At 38.1% G+C, this 13,961-nt stretch overlaps 2 protein-coding genes across 5 annotated transcripts in view; one reads left to right on the top strand and one right to left on the bottom strand.

Moving 5' to 3' along the window:
* LOC132132127 (tripartite motif-containing protein 3-like) overlaps positions 1 to 4,414 on the top strand; it is a 29,711-nt gene extending 25,297 nt beyond the window's left edge. For 3 of the 4 annotated variants that reach the window (XM_059544411.1, XM_059544410.1, XM_059544409.1), the window contains 8 exons: positions 58 to 790; positions 891 to 994; positions 1,174 to 1,341; positions 1,689 to 1,857; positions 2,664 to 2,723; positions 2,983 to 3,053; positions 3,565 to 3,705; positions 3,808 to 4,414. In XM_059544411.1, coding sequence (XP_059400394.1) covers positions 58 to 790; positions 891 to 994; positions 1,174 to 1,341; positions 1,689 to 1,857; positions 2,664 to 2,723; positions 2,983 to 3,053; positions 3,565 to 3,705; positions 3,808 to 3,960 — 1,599 coding nt within the window. In that variant the 3' untranslated portion in view covers positions 3,961 to 4,414. The remainder of the gene's footprint in view (positions 1 to 57; positions 791 to 890; positions 995 to 1,173; positions 1,342 to 1,688; positions 1,858 to 2,663; positions 2,724 to 2,982; positions 3,054 to 3,564; positions 3,706 to 3,807) is intronic. The other variant, XM_059544412.1, reaches the window with a different exon arrangement.
* A 2,422-nt stretch (positions 4,415 to 6,836) lies between these two features.
* LOC132132128 (zinc-binding protein A33-like) lies at positions 6,837 to 12,611 on the bottom strand. Its single transcript, XM_059544413.1, has 8 exons — positions 12,356 to 12,611; positions 11,843 to 12,060; positions 10,670 to 10,715; positions 9,063 to 9,158; positions 8,706 to 8,930; positions 8,442 to 8,464; positions 8,194 to 8,309; positions 6,837 to 7,841 (listed from the first exon to the last, which is right to left on the bottom strand). The coding sequence occupies exons 1-8, from the start codon at positions 12,539 to 12,541 to the stop codon at positions 7,312 to 7,314; spliced, it is 1,440 nt and encodes a 479-aa protein (XP_059400396.1). The 5' UTR covers positions 12,542 to 12,611; the 3' UTR covers positions 6,837 to 7,311.
* Positions 12,612 to 13,961: the final 1,350 nt, after the last annotated feature.

The raw sequence follows: 13,961 nt of genomic DNA, 5'->3' as shown, positions 1-13,961 counted from the left end.
AAAAAGGTTGTATTCCTTCTATTTCTCTAACGCTCCTTTCTGCGGTGTCCTCTGCAGGTGCTTCAGGTGCAGCTATCGTCCCTTCTACAGGGAAAAGAGCACATCCAGAGCAGCTGCAGTTTCACTGAACAGGCCCTGAACCACGGCAGTGCCACCGAAGTCCTGCTGGTCCAAAAGCAGATGAGCGAGCGTGTGAGCGCCCTTGCCTGTCATGACTTCCCCGAACGGCCGCATGAGAATGCTCACTTGGACTGCCAAATAGAGACAGAAGGCCTGCGACGCTCCATCCAGAACCTGGGCGTCCTGCTGACGACGGGTGCCGTGGGACACACCAGTGTGGCCACAGGAGAAGGCCTCAGGCATGCACTGGTCGGTCAGCATGTGACTGCAACTGTTACCACTAAAGATAAGGACAGCGAGCTTGTGCGGACTGGAAACGCCGTCCTCCGAGCAGAGATAACAGGGCAGGACGGAGTGCATGCGACAGAGGTGGAGGTCGTGGACAATAAAAACGGAACGTACGAGGTAGGATACACACTTAAGAGTGAAGGGGAGTACTCGTTCTCTCTGATGCTGTACGGACAGCCTGTGCGGGGCAGCCCATTCAGACTGCGGGCGATAAAGCCTTCGGACGTGCCTCAGTCTCCGGATGATGTGAAAAGAAGGGTAAAATCTCCCAGTGGAACAGGGGGACACATCAGACAGAAAGCCGTACGGAGACCCTCCAGCATGTACAGCACTACCAAAAAGAAGGAGAACCCCATTGAAGATGAGCTCATTTATAGAGTAGGTAAGTAACCCTGGTGTACGCAATATGTTTGACATTGAATTGTTGTGAAATATAATTTTGATTTTGAATGGCAGTGAATTTCTTTTGTCTGACCCCTCAGGCTCTCGTGGACGGGAGAAGGGAGAGTTCACCAATCTACAGGGCATCTCTGCTTCCAATAATGGGAGGGTCATTGTAGCAGACAGCAACAACCAGTGTATACAAGTTAGTCAATGCATGGAAATATTAAACAAAATTATAGACTTCATTTTATCGAAGGCATTTTAATGGATACCGATGGATACTGAAGTAATTACCCAATGTGTCACTTGGGAACAATACAGAGATATAGAAACATTTTCATTGCATTTAGTGCAAAATTGGATTTGTTGGTTTTTCTGAAGGTGTTTACCAATGATGGGCAGTTCAAAGCACGCTTCGGGGTCAGGGGTCGTTCTCCGGGACAGCTGCAGAGGCCAACAGGAGTGGCAGTCGACACAAATGGAGATATTATAGTAGCTGATTATGATAATAGATGGATCAGCATCTTCTCCCCTGATGGGAAATTCAAGGTAATTTTTAGATCACAATTTACAGTTTATATATGTCTCTACACTAACACTCAAAAGTTTGGAATATTTATGCCGTTTATCACAGCAATAAATTACATTTGAAAATATTTTTAAAAAGATTAAATAGTAACAACCAATCACAATATAACTGTTAGTAACTTGATTAAAAAAAAGCAGCCTTAGTGAACATAAGAGAAAAAACATTGACATATCTCTACATAACTGAGTAAATATTAAAATTATGCTATTTTCTTACTCAGTGACATGATTGAATAATCAGAATCTAGAATTTTTAAGAGGTGTTTAATAAGGTTTTCTCTCTCTCTTTTTGTCTGTGCCTCATGCAGAATAAGATTGGCGCAGGCCGTCTGATGGGACCCAAAGGAGTGGCTGTGGACAGGAACGGTCATATCATCGCAGTGGATAATAAAGCCTGCTGTGTGTTCATCTTTCAATCTAATGGCAAACTAGTAACCAAGTTTGGAGCCAGAGGCACTGCAGACAGACAGTTTGCAGGTACGAGGTGTAGAAACTGCAACAAAATGCCAATAGATGAACAATGGCATGCAGTCGTGGTGGTTAACCTAAGCACTGAAGGATTGCAGAAGTGTTGTTAGCGGCCTGTGTTGTGTGCACAGTGTGACGGCTTGTCTTCTAACATCTCCTCCTAATACCTCATTTGTCCTGCTCAGGAACTCTCCTTGTGACCTAAATTGTTACATTTCATCAGCAATCCTTAAAGAAACAAGATATAAATTATGGTCCACTACAAAAGCAACAACTAAGAACCCTTCTGGGAAGACAAACACCACAAAACGCTGGTGCGTTTTAAACAGAAAAGGCCAGATTTACCCAGGCTTTCAGTTCCAGTGTCTGAAAGGATGTAAACTTGTGTCAGTTCTGTTCCTTTGTTTTGCTTTAGCAAAAGCCATATTTTCAGTTGCATTATCTGTCTGTATGATAAATAATTTAGGCCAATGCATGCATACATGGTAGAGCCTATATTCTGATAGATGCACACATATTAGTCTAGCTTTTTCTAGTTTATCACTTTACCTTCTGCTGCTTATTTTACTTTTTAAATGTATCATTTCATTTTCCTAACCCTTCTTAGGAAATGTATGAGCATGCGGACTGGTTTGAAATGCCCATCTCCATTGTTCTGGTCTGCTCCATGTTTGTTCCAGCACTTAAAGTTGATTTGCATCCTCACACTTCTTGAAATGTAGCTCCCACACTTTTTTATTTGTGTGAACCCCCTCTACCCTGTCGTTTATTTGTCTCTGCTTATCCTTGTTTGTGTTTTTCCCATTCCTTTTTAGACAAAAGTGGTGCAAAGTTTAGACTGGAGCAAAGGTTTAGTAAATCTGGCCCTGGGTTCAGTAAGTATTGAGTGAATTCTCATCCGGGAATGTGGCGATTTATCTTACTGAAATGAATTAAGTTTCATTCAAGAGTCTGTGATTCTGTGCTGTGTGTATCTAATCAAAAGTTGGCCAGAAATCACATTGTCGAGCATCACGAAATCTATCTGATCAGTTTGGAGATCTTGATCACATCATCCTACTCTCCTTTCCACTCTCTTTCTCTTTATTATGTCTGAATGTTTGTTCTCCCCAATTTTTGTTTTCTGACATGCAGGTCCGCACTTTGTTGCTGTCAACAACAAGAATGAAATTGTCGTGACAGACTTTCATAACCACTCCGTCAAGGTGAGTGATGTTGAGGTCATACTTACAAATTTTCATCTAGTCGACAATAAAAGACCATAAGATTATTAGGAAGGGAACTGGACCATGTCTGAAGACCAGAATATCATAGAGACTTAAGCGATAGAATTATGTCACTTACTCGCTCTCAAGTTGTTGTGTGTTTCCTATTTCTGTTTAGCACAAGGGAAAGACATTTTGAAGAAACAGTTGACGGTAGCCATTGACTTCTATAGTATTTTTTCCAAACTTCCAAGTCAATGGCTGCCGTCATCTGCTTGGTTACCATCATTCTTTAAAATATCTTCTCTTGTGCTCAACAGAAATAGGAAACTCACAAGTTTGGAACAACGTGAGATTAACATATTTATTTATAGATTAGCAATATGACTGGATCATTTAAAAAAAGAGTTTTATTGTATTATTAATTTCTTACTTTTTAATGAGCAGAAAAATGACATGAACGTATTGTATTTTATTGAATATGAGTGATTAAAATTGGTTTACTCTTCAGGTCTACAGTGCAGATGGGGAGTTTTTGTTTAAATTCGGGTCCCATGGAGAGGGAAACGGTCAGTTTAATGCCCCCACAGGGGTATCTGTTGATGTTAATGGCAACATCATTGTAGCAGACTGGGGCAACAGCAGAATACAGGTAATGAATCCTCTAAATGCCCACTTCCTCTTTACAAGTTCTCCAGGAAACTAGTCATTTTAGAACTTTTTTAAAGTCAATTGTAATATTTTTTTTCCTCAGGTGTTTGACAGCTCAGGCTCATTCCTCTCCTACATCAACACAAGTGCTGACCCTCTGTATGGGCCGCAGGGTCTCGCTTTAACCTCCGATGGCCATGTTGTGGTGGCTGATTCTGGTAACCACTGTTTTAAAGTCTACCGGTACCTGCAGTAACAGCTCAGGTACTGTCACAAGATGCCAAAAACTCTCCTACGACTTGGTTCATCACAGTTTGCATAGTCACATCAGCCAATTCCTCGGCCAAACCAGGGAGGGAGAATCGAATGAACAAAATGCACTTTTCTTTAATCATCTGCTGATTTTCATGTTCCAAAACAAAAAACTGCTTCTCTGCTTAACCGGGAATGTTGATTGTAAATAACAGAAACCATATCAATAAGCACAGATTTTTATTAGAAATCATGTAAGTTGTGTACAAATAAAATAAATATATATATAGCTAAACATTTTGTTAGTTGCCATCTTAAACCCTTGCAGAAAAGTCATTTCCAAATCTCATTTCATAATGGTCGAGCTTCCCATGACTGCAACATTTGTGTATTTTGTTACAATCTGCATTTGTAAATATACAAATTGTGTACATATGAACATATTTATTGTGTGTAACATGTAACATCACAGATATCAACATCACAGGAAGTGATGCACATCCCTGCTGTGCTCCTTAAAAAGAAATCTAACCACTAAACAGAAAGGAGCCGAAAAGGACATATTTTTTCCATTCCAAATTATTTATTTTTCTAAAGCACAAGGCTACTTTACATGTATTAAAAATCCAACTGAACGAGCAAAGAGAAATATAATCAAACCCAAGTATTTCACATATATTGCCTCTGATTTTTAATGTTCTCTAAAGATGATCAGCTATGAGGAATTATATCTCTTCTCTGTAAATAATCATACAGGTGTGTTGTGTTCACAGTGTAGCAACCAAATGTTGTCTTTAGTTGTCAGTATTATAGTTTATGCTTCGTCTGTTTATTGAATGGTTTTTACACATTTTCCTGAATAATTCCTTTTGAGATTGTCCTTCATCACCAGCGAATGATATCAAAAATCACTTCCCTTTAATTTTGTGGAGTTTTGTCTCTTTGAAGGTTATGTAACACACCACGTCTCCTTAACAGCCTACTCTCTGTGATACTGTACAAGGTTAATGAACAGCGGCTCACAGTTGAAATGGTGAAAGTATATCTTAATATCTGTGCAAAGAACATTTTTGCATGTTAATGATTTTACTAGCACTGGCACATGGTTTCTGCAGCAGCGAGATAACTGTAACGTTAATGATTTGCTATTGCCAGGCTGGAAATGATTATAAATATGTAATAACCAAAAACAAATATTCTATACTGTATATTGATTCATAATATATGTGAATTGCAAGTTGACTTATTTAGCTGCTCCAATGGCGATAAAGGTCCGCTCACAATAAGAATAACTTTATAACACAATTGCTAAAAAGGTTGCTGTGAAGTTTACGTTTTCGTGCGCAAAATTCAGTGTTCTTTTAATTTTAAATCCACAAAATCAGGAATATTGCATGAGAGCAAAATAAATCCACATGCAGATTTCAACAATACAAGTTGGTCATAAGAATTTGGTGCGCTGACCGTCAGGAAGCTGCTTGTTTTGAAAGTCTGAACTGTGCTTCATTGATCACAAAACTATTGGTAATAGACAATGAATTCCCCCCTGGCAAAATTTGACTAACGTCACAGCAATAACTTTGGAATCACTTTCAGAACAATTTTTCCCATTGATAAAAGCACTGTCCCACAATTATGTTTAGAATAAACAATGTTCATTGGAATAACTGCCAACATCGTTTTCATTCTTATTGTGAATGGACCTTAACTCGATCCAATGCATGATCTAGTGCTTGGACAGATGATTTCGCAAATGTGCTTCATCAGTTTAAAAACAACAAAGATCTTGAATAACATGAAGAATCAACCGTATGCTCATTCTGCTGGTCAATCATTGGAGTTTGAAATAAAACTGTAAATACAAGTCACTTGAAAATGACATTTGGTCTTTTTTAATCCAAAAGATTGATTTCTAAAAATGTTATACACTGTGGATTTTTATATTTTATAAATGGAACTTGTGAAATACGAAATACTGAGGATAAAATGATCATAGGTTATTTATTTTTAATTTGACTATTACTGCACAGAAAAACATTGAACACATATCGCAGTGGTTTTTAACAAGTCTCCCAAAAGATAAATGTACTCGTGGTGCCATCCAGCAGTTAGGCTCAAAGATGATGTAACCGTTCTCTTAAATCAGTGATTGAAAGGAATCCAAACAAATTACACATAAAGAAAAGTCAATGAGTTCAAGTTGAACTAATTTCTTATGAAAAAATAGACTGCTCCTGATTATTATTATTAATAAAGTACTATAAATGTTAATTGAAATTTAGTTCATAGCTGGGCAACACAAAGTGTTGTGAGAGTATGTTCATGGTCCGGGGTTTCCTTGGTCCTTTCTCAGCTCAGAAGACATTCTGTACAAATGACTGCTAGTATGTAAACTAGATCTGTAAATACAAACATGAACAACAAACCATCTGACCTCAGTCTAAAGGTGCTGGAATGTCACTGTGCTCGTTTCAGAAAAATGGAAACAAAAACGAGCATTTCCAGAATCTCTCTTTATCATCAGCCCATGAGATTAGATTAGACTACTGCTAAAACAAAATTCAACTATTTTTGAAAGTTACATAAAAATGATGCAACATGAATGGCACACAGCTTCAGGATGTACTCCTTCATAGAAAATCTCGACTTAATTGAATGAACAGAAGGACGCTCCTCACAGCACATCTCATCTACTTTGTCACCGAAAACTTGCGTACTCGAAGTTGCATAGCACCTATTGCAGTCTGAGCAATTATGAAATGTTCGAACATAGAGCCTTATGTAACACTCTCATCACATTATGGGTTAGTTTGTCTAACAAATACATCCCTAACAGACAACTAAATAAAAAAGGAAAATAAAGAAGGAAAAAAACATGTAAATATGCCATATAATGGAATACAGAGCAGTTAATAAAATAAAAATTCTAAACATTTGACTAATTTTTCAATTTGAAATGTTATCAACCATTAATCCATTCAATCCTTATTCTCACCTCTACACTGATGTACAAAAGACAACACTGAGGTCTAAGACATAAGACGACACAGAGCAGCTAAAGTCGACATGTGCGTAAAAACCTGCAATACCTCTCTACCTGAATCAGTGGGGCTACATCATAATTCAAGAGCAAGAGGAATTCAATTCACTTCTTCAGATTATGGTGTATCAAAGCTCTACGCAACTAGTAAATTCAGATCAACTGAATCCGAAAAACCCAGCAGAGCTTAGGAACAAACATCCTCCTGACTTCCAGGAGGGAAAATGCCCTGAAATGTTTACTAAAACACAAAAACAGGAGCATATCATGATTTGTTTTCTTTGTTGCAAACTGCACATACGCATCACTTCGTTTTCAGTAGAAATGACATATCTGTAGTCGGCTGCCCGGGTCGTTTTTTCCTGGGCTGAAGAAGGGTGAGACAGGCTCGTCAAAGTACGTGACAAAGTTATAGATGCGTTTCATTGTGACAGCGTCGAAGAACGTAACATGCCCCCGGTCGTAATCTAAGAAGACACCGACACGAGGAGAGTTCCAATAGTCTGCCACAGGCACGCGCGAGTCTTCCTCGTTGGCGTACAGTCGGTCTTGGAGACACAGGCTCCAGTAGCCAGCAGAGGGCGATAGGTTTACAAAACCTTTACGGTTGCTGTACTCGGTGGTGACGCCCAGATACCAGACCCCCTTGTCCCGCACGTCCACCTCCCAGTAGTGTTGTCCGCTGGAATACTGGGCAGTAGCGAGCACCCCGAAGAAACGGGTGAAACGCTGCGGCATGTCGGGCTCCTGGGAGCGCACCCGGCCCTCCTCCACCTTTGTGTCAAAGTCGCTGATGGCCAATGAGGGGTGAGCGGTGTCTAAATCCAGAGTCAGGTTCTGAGGCACTGGAAAACAGGGAAGATCTGGTTAGCTGTTTAGCACATAACTAAAAACTCACAAAAACATTATCACAAAAATTACAATCACATGACTGGGTCCCACATATTTTACTGAAAATGTGGTCACAATAGCAGTATTTTAGCTCAATTTCTAGGGTAAAAAAAGGTCCATTGTCAATAGTATAGTGACGTATGAAGCAACTTTCTTTTGGTCAATGAGACAAATTCACAATGACTAACTTAACCTGATGCAAAACCTGCATGGTGAAATCTTTCCCGTTCACACGAAATTCCCAATCTCATAGGTTCCTACTGGATTTTGCCTGTGACCACACTTTAACACATCAACAGTACTTACTTGTGTGTAACACATGCATCATCTTCTTCCACATGATGAGCTGAAATGGGCCTGTGAACTCCGAGAAATCTGGAGGAGAGTTAGAGGCCTGGACGCCGAGGTTTACATGAGAGGAGCTACAAGAAAAAAAGAAAAGAAAAAAAAAACATTATGAGAGACAAACTCAAAAATTATCCAGATTTGTAGCAGCGCAGATATAGCTAACAAGTTCATGAATCAAATGATTTAAATAATACAGATTCGCATACCTTAAGTATGAATTACTGATACTCTGGAAGGGGGAAAAAAAGTTAAACATTAATAATAAAGTCAAAATAATGCTAAATATGAACAACTGAGAGATGTTGAAAGCCTGAAGAACATGGAAACAACTTCACTCTTATATCATGTTCAAAAATAATCCTTGTTCTGATTTAAAAAAAACAACAACAACAACATATGTAATAAAGAACATTTTATTTTATAATAGATGAGATGTTTTGGAATATGATTGCAGGTATGAAGTTCTTCACCTCAAAGTTAGCGCTGTCACTTAGCTGATTCTGAATTTCAGTGATGGCTTTGTCCACTTTGGCTGCCTCGCTCTCCACACGCTTCAGGTTGGCATCGATCAGCCCGATAGTGGCCTCCGCTTCGACCTCCAGCCTTTCCAGCAGATCATCCTTCTCATCCAACAAAAACTGAACCAGAGCACCGACATCATCTTCGATCTTCTCCTTCAAGGCTTGTTTTTTAAGCTGTTGAGATGTTCGAGATTCAGTATGAAGAGCTCCCCGTGGATAATAAATCCACAGCAGGTTATATAACCACCAATTTGGAGTCATTTGTATGTATGCAAAGTCAGCGTGGGAACAAGTGAGCTTTCATACCTTGACATCAGTTTTGGCCTGCTCGTCTGTGCTCTTTACTCTCGTACACATGGACTTCTGCCAATTCAGCTTGATGAGTCTCAGCTTCAGCTCACTCTGCATATTAAAACAAAAGAGAAATCTTTCAACTTGAAGTATTAAAGCACCAATATTATGCAAAGTACAATAGAAGAACTGGATCTTGTCAACATATATGGGTATATTACTGTAGTGGCACCAACAATGTATCCAAAGAGTTAAAATACTTAAGTAAAACATTTTTTTTTACTCTACACAAGAATCTGATGCTCACCTGTTGCTTTACGTTCCATCTAATATTTGAACATGTTTGACCTTGGGTATAAAAATAATGCAAAGGAACAGATAATTCATGCATGTGAAACGTGTCACAGTTTACTTATGTGGAAGTTTCCAGAAAAGGATAAGAGTTTTTTGCCCACCAACCACAGTGACTGATGAACAATGAGCCATTTAGATTTATTTTTTACCAGTCATTTTTAGTTTTCAAATATATTCAAAATTCAAATATATCAAGTAATATACCACACAAAATAAAAATAAAACAGAGTTCCACTTAACTTCTCAAAACTTAAGAGTTTTAAAACTTTAGAGTTTTAATTCGGAAACCTAATTTAGGTTAACAAAAAACAGTAGCCAATATATTTGGAATTATACAACTATGAAAATAAATGTAATAAAAAAATTATAATTAAATAAAGAATACATTTTAATAATACAACCATTTAAATATATATATTATATAGTTTTAATAATATTATTTAAATATTTAATATAAAATATAAATACCTTGAAAATGTGTTATTTATTTTTCAATTTTGTATACAAATTATATTAAATTATATTACCCAATATATTTAGAATTACCCAAATATATTAATTAAATGTATTACATTTAAAGTTAATAAAAAAATATTTAAATAATAATTTCTGAACACATTATTTATTACAATATACGCATTTATTTATTAAAACAGCATTTTAAATATTATTTCAATTATTATGAACATACTGAGAAAAAGTATTATTAATTTTAAAATAAATATAAAGAGCTCTGCATTCACAATGCACTTTAGATTCAAAGCTAATTAAAATTGCAAATGTTCAGGGTTAATTTCTAGGATTACTCACCTATGAGACTACAAATCTTCACACACATTTGTGTATCGATCGGCCCCAGCAGTTGTTGGATGAGCAAAATTACCCACCATGGTACAATAGGTACCCACATTTTTGGTGTTAATTAATTTCACAGACAACACTACTCACTGGACATATATTACTTGGTTTGAACTGCTCTGAAAAGAACCTTAAGACTGCAATCAAACAATGCCTACGAGTTACCTAAAGACATTTCCAAGGCTGTCTGGTAAGAAAAACACTTAATGTAAGTGCTAAATCTCACAGCACTACAGTGACAGATTGTTACCCCTTGTTCCAGCCCCAAGGTTAGCGGGCATATAGACCAAGACAACAGGAAAAGAGGACAAGAAGAGAGAAAAATAGACACCACAAAAGAGTAACAGATACAGAAAGGCTAACTCAAATCATTTACACAACAGACAAAAACCAAGCAATGTCGAACAAACCTTCATGTCTTCAACAACCTCGGGTACAGGAGCAACATCATGGTGTCTAGAAAAAATAAATACAACTACGTTAGATGCTTCAAGGCCATTTTAATTCATAATGCTAAGATGAAGTACACCTGGTGATAAGACAGAGGTCAAGCATTGAAACCTACTGAGCTGCCAGCATATAAGACCAAAAATGATGTCTAGGTAAGTAACTCAATAGGTTTTGATACACAACCGCTGTGTGTGTGTATAGACCAATTCAGAGTAGATGTCACAGTTACGTCACTTGCAGCTGCGCGTGCATACTGGTTGCAGAAAAACACTGGGAACAACTGGAGGTAAATGGGAAAAATCCATGGAATAAGAGAAAAAATATATATTTTTGCGCCTTTTGATGTCAAGATCGGAATGCAAATAAATACTGTAGTAAAAGACGCCAATTGAAGGTAAAAGCTGATGTTAAAATAGACATTTTAGATGAAAACTGCTATGATTACTGTACTTTTAAAGCATACATTTGATTTAAACAATAGGTCTACATAATATTCACATTTGCTGTTCAATGATGTATTGTAGTAGCCCTACAGACCTTACTATTAACATTTTTACATAACATTTATTTATTTTATCTCACAATTCTGAGTATTTTCCCTCGCAAATACAAGTTTATATATCCAAATGAAACCTTTATAACTCGACTTGACTCAAAAAATAAAAAAAAACGAAGAGCTGAGGGGAAAAGAGAGAATGAACAGTTGTTTTTCCTTTTTAGAATTGTGATATATAATTTCGGAACTGTGAGAATAAAGTCAGAATTTTGAAATTCTTTTATTCCAGTTGAAGACCGTCATTTTCTGACACTAGATAGTCTCCGCGCACAAAAAAACGTCTTCCCTGTTTCGGATCTAAGATTATCCCACTATCTAACGTCAATCTCACTGAATAACAGTGTATCGCTGACTGACAAGCTCATGTAATATGCAGAGAACATTTTGAAATTGACATCTTATCAATATAATCGGCAATGTTTTTAAACCTAACAATTTTATTATGTATCCCTGTAATTCTCTATCCGTAAAGGCTATTCGCTCCCGGGTTTTCTGCAACCATGATGCGCGCGCATCTTGAATGTTTACAAACCTAAAATTGGTCTATTGGGAAACACTTCAGGTGACTGCGCCTCACCTGTGGGCTCTGGACTCGCGACACACCACGCAGATGGGCTTCCTGTCCGTGTGGCAGTACAGTTTGAGCTCCTCGTGGTGTCGCTCACATTTCCCGTCCATCTTCACGGGTTTCGCGGGTGCTGAGGGCCTACACGTCTTCAGATAGTCGAAGTCGCTCAGTTTATCCACCAAGTTCTTTACCAGGTAGTTTTTGGTGAAACTCATTTTCGCGAACACCTGCAAAAAAGGACAAAGTTGCATGTAACGTTACACGGCGCAGAAAAGTATCGGTGCTGTACCGACAAAAAGCTCGTGCGGTGATTTGTATCTTGTGACACAATAACAGAGGTCGGAGAAATCAATCAGACCTATTATTAACAACACAGTAAAGTCCGGTTTTTATTCAGACTCCCGGTTTAAGTCGCTTTGCATGATTTAGACGCGAATATATAGGAATCCCTTAAGTTAATTCAAGCAGCTGTAACTAGGCAACCCCAAAATCTAGCAACGTTTATCAAAACAAGCCACGCACCATCCTGCACTCCGGACACTGGTAACCCACATCATCGCCTCCATTTTCCTCCCAATGCATCAAAATGCACATGCGGCAGAAATTGTGGCCGCATTTTAAAATGACGGGGTCGTCGAAGTAATCGAGGCAAATAGAACAGACTAATTCCTTCTGAAGCTCTACTCTCGAATCTCCGGCAGTAGCCATGTTTTCCCAAACAACACTGTAACTGCTTTACTGGGCCAGAAAGGATTGTACACGGAAGAGAAAGAGCAGCCCATTCTGGACTCACTTCCTGGTTCAGTCACGTGGGCGCTTGTGGTGAATCTGATTGGTTACGTTTCGTGGGTCTCGAATCGGTTCTGTCGAACAGTTCGTTTGAAAGAATCACACTCTTCCTAAATATTATTATATTTAACTTTTATTCATATATATATATATATATATATATATATATATATATATATATATATATATATATATATATATATATATATATATATATATATATATCTGTCTTGGATTTGATCTGACTCTAGTGATTTGAGCTTTCCATCTAAGTTTCTTGTTGTAAATTGATAACCATTGTTGTAGGCAGCCTGTATTATACATATTATGTTTTAATACAGTTCTATCAAATAAAGTGGTTTTATTATGTTTATTGTGGCGAACAGCACATTTCAGGGCCAGGTCTGTCTATGTCAGGGCTTCACCATAACAGTGGACATAGGTCTTCTACATTTCGAGTGGATCTTGGTGGACTAACACAAACAAACTGTCCATCACAATCAGATAGAGACTTGATAGCAGCCAGAGGGCAAGAAGAAGGACAGGACTTCTCATTGGTTCACATGCAGTTCCTGCCTTTCACCCATTCAGAGACTAATCCCTTAGGTTTTGGCCTAGCTGCCATAAAAAAAAAATCCCTAGGACCTCCGGATGCAGCAGCATTGGGTGAAACAGAGAGAGATAACAACAATCTATCCAAATCCATTCATAACTAGGTTTTCAAATCTTAAAACTGATGCAAACTACATCACTTCCATTTTACTTATTCAGAGAAATAAGCATTCCTTATTCAGAGAAATAAGCATTCTCAGTGCTGTGCAACATCTAACACAAACTCAGTTCTTAACAGACAGTTGAATGTATGCATGACAATTCGATCTTTTTCCATTGTGTTCAGACCGAATGCAGTTATATTACTTAAGGTACTGTGATGGTCGGTTGGAACGTGATAAATGCATTGGTAAAACTTTCAAGACTTCTAACTGTTATTTATGCAAATGAGCTCCAAGGAGGAAGAAGAGTGGTCTTCTCTGTGTGTGCTCTGATACCAGCTGTCCTGAAATGGAGAAGCACAAAAAATGTAATCTCTTCCCTATCCAACAGACACTTCTTGTCTCCCATCTGGTGAGACAAAAGCATATACACAGTGTTCTAAGCCTCCTAGAGACAGTAACAGATGCACCATGCTCTGAGTCTCTAGCTTTTGAGGCAGCAACAGATTCAACCACATTTTGTGCTTCAAGCCTGGAGGAAAGGGACATCAATAGATACATTAAAAGTCTTTGTCCAGCGAGACAACAACAGATGCAGCATGTCTCGAGTCTCTGGCTTAGAGAAC

This window comes from Carassius carassius, chromosome 49 (assembly GCF_963082965.1).
Source record: "Carassius carassius chromosome 49, fCarCar2.1, whole genome shotgun sequence".
NCBI lineage: Eukaryota > Metazoa > Chordata > Actinopteri > Cypriniformes > Cyprinidae > Carassius > Carassius carassius.
The sequence above is the reverse complement of the archived record's forward strand: the minus strand, read 5'-3'. Positions and strand labels throughout refer to the sequence as shown.